This window comes from Notothenia rossii (assembly GCF_949606895.1).
Source record: "Notothenia rossii genome assembly, chromosome: 1".
In the NCBI taxonomy this organism is placed as follows: Eukaryota; Metazoa; Chordata; class Actinopteri; order Perciformes; family Nototheniidae; genus Notothenia; species Notothenia rossii.
This window is the reverse complement of record NC_136912.1, coordinates 29,091,756-29,093,393: the sequence shown is the minus strand read 5'-3', so window position 1 is coordinate 29,093,393 and position 1,638 is coordinate 29,091,756. Positions and strand designations below refer to the sequence as shown.

The window sequence follows — 1,638 nt, the reverse complement described above, 5'->3', positions numbered from 1 at the left end:
TTAATGGGATACATGTGCCTGTCGGGGCGCGCAGATTTTTTTAATCCTCGGTGGCACTGAAGAGAGGGCAACTCGCAAGTCCTGTTCAACAGACAGCCGTGACCTGCTGTTGTTCTTCATATAAGTCAGAGTAGAGAACGCCAGCTCACACAGGTAGGTAGTGGGAAAATGAAGTAGTTGCTCAATCGCGTGGTGGGAGATGCTTGGGTACTCCGATGCAGAAGCCAACCAAAACTGATCCAGTGGGAGCTCACTGAATTTGAGTTTCAGTGTGCGGTCCACACGGAGCTCTGCGCACTCCTCTCTCTCTTTCATGGAGAGCTTCTCTGTGGAGGATTCCTGGTGGAATGGGTCTTGGATCCAGTCATAGTCCTCGATGTCAGCCACACGTGGAAAATACTGCTCAAACCTCTCTTTTAAGGTCTGAAGGTGTTCCGCATACACAGCGCGCTCCTTAGCTGCCTGCGGCGCAGCTGATGTCAGCGGGAACATGTCCATGGAGCCCTGCTCCAAAGCCTCCTGCCACAGGAGAAGTTTGCCCATAAACCCCCGAATCTTATCTGTGGACGATAAAATGTTTTCATTCCTTCCCTGAAGCTTGGCGTTTAACTCGTTCAGATGCCCAAATATGTCTGCGAGGTAAGCCAGCCTGGCGCACCACCTCTCATCCGCGAGCTTGTCTTTATGTGGGACAGCGTTTTCACCTGAAAACTCCAAAAGCTGTTCCCGAAGCTCATAAAGACGGGATAGGACTTTCCCCCGTGACAGCCAACGTACCTCTGTGTGCAGGATCAGGCTTTGGTGGTCGGCTCCCATCTCGGCGCACAGCTGGGAGAAGAGGCGAGATTTCAGGGGCCTTGATTTTATGTAATTCACCATCTGCACGGCCTGATTCAGCACCTCAGTCAACTCCGGGGGCATGGTTTTGGCAACCAATGCCTCTCGGTGCAGAATGCAGTGGTTTGTCACGATATGTGGGTTTTGTGCCCTCACCTTAGCAATGAATCCTTTCACTCTCCCCGTCATGCTCGCCGCACCATCTGTGCAAAGACCGACGCACATATTCCAGGTCAGACTGTTCTCTTTAAAATAGTCATTAGTTACCCTGAATATTTCCTCTCCCGTGGTGTGGCTTTCCATTTCTTTGCAGAATAAAAATGTCTCTTTGATGGAGTCAGCATCAACATATCTGACGTTTGCCAGAAGTTGGGCAGCCCCACTGATGTCCGTAGATTCATCTATTTGGAGGGAAAATCTGCCGCTCGCCTGCAGTTTCTCTGCCAAATGTTCCTCAATGTCTTCGGACATGTCGTCGATTCTTCTTTTGATCGTATTATCAGACGACGGCACTTTCGATAGCTCATTTGCGGCATCTGGACCCAGCATGACACCTGCAAGTATTTTGCAAGCAGGGAGGATGAGTGTCTCCGCTATTGTGTGAGGCTTCTTCTGCTTTGCAATGAGCTCCGCTAGCATGTAACTCGCCTCCATTGCCTTATCAGACACTTTCACAGAATCCAACAAACGTCCTTGCTGCCTCTGGTTCAGATCCCGCGCTCTTCTGAAGTAGTCCAAGTTACTGTGAACATGGGCGGGATGTTTGGTTTCCAAGTGCCTCTTCAGCTTGCTTGGAACCAT

The 1,638-nt window shown here is 50.4% G+C and overlaps 1 protein-coding gene across 1 annotated transcript; it reads right to left on the bottom strand.

The window, feature by feature from the left end:
* LOC307018925 (zinc finger BED domain-containing protein 5-like) lies at positions 1–1,638 on the bottom strand (the record flags this gene model as incomplete). Its single annotated transcript, XM_079649430.1, has 1 exon — positions 1–1,638. The coding sequence occupies one exon, from the start codon at positions 1,636–1,638 to the stop codon at positions 1–3; it is 1,638 nt and encodes a 545-aa protein (XP_079505556.1).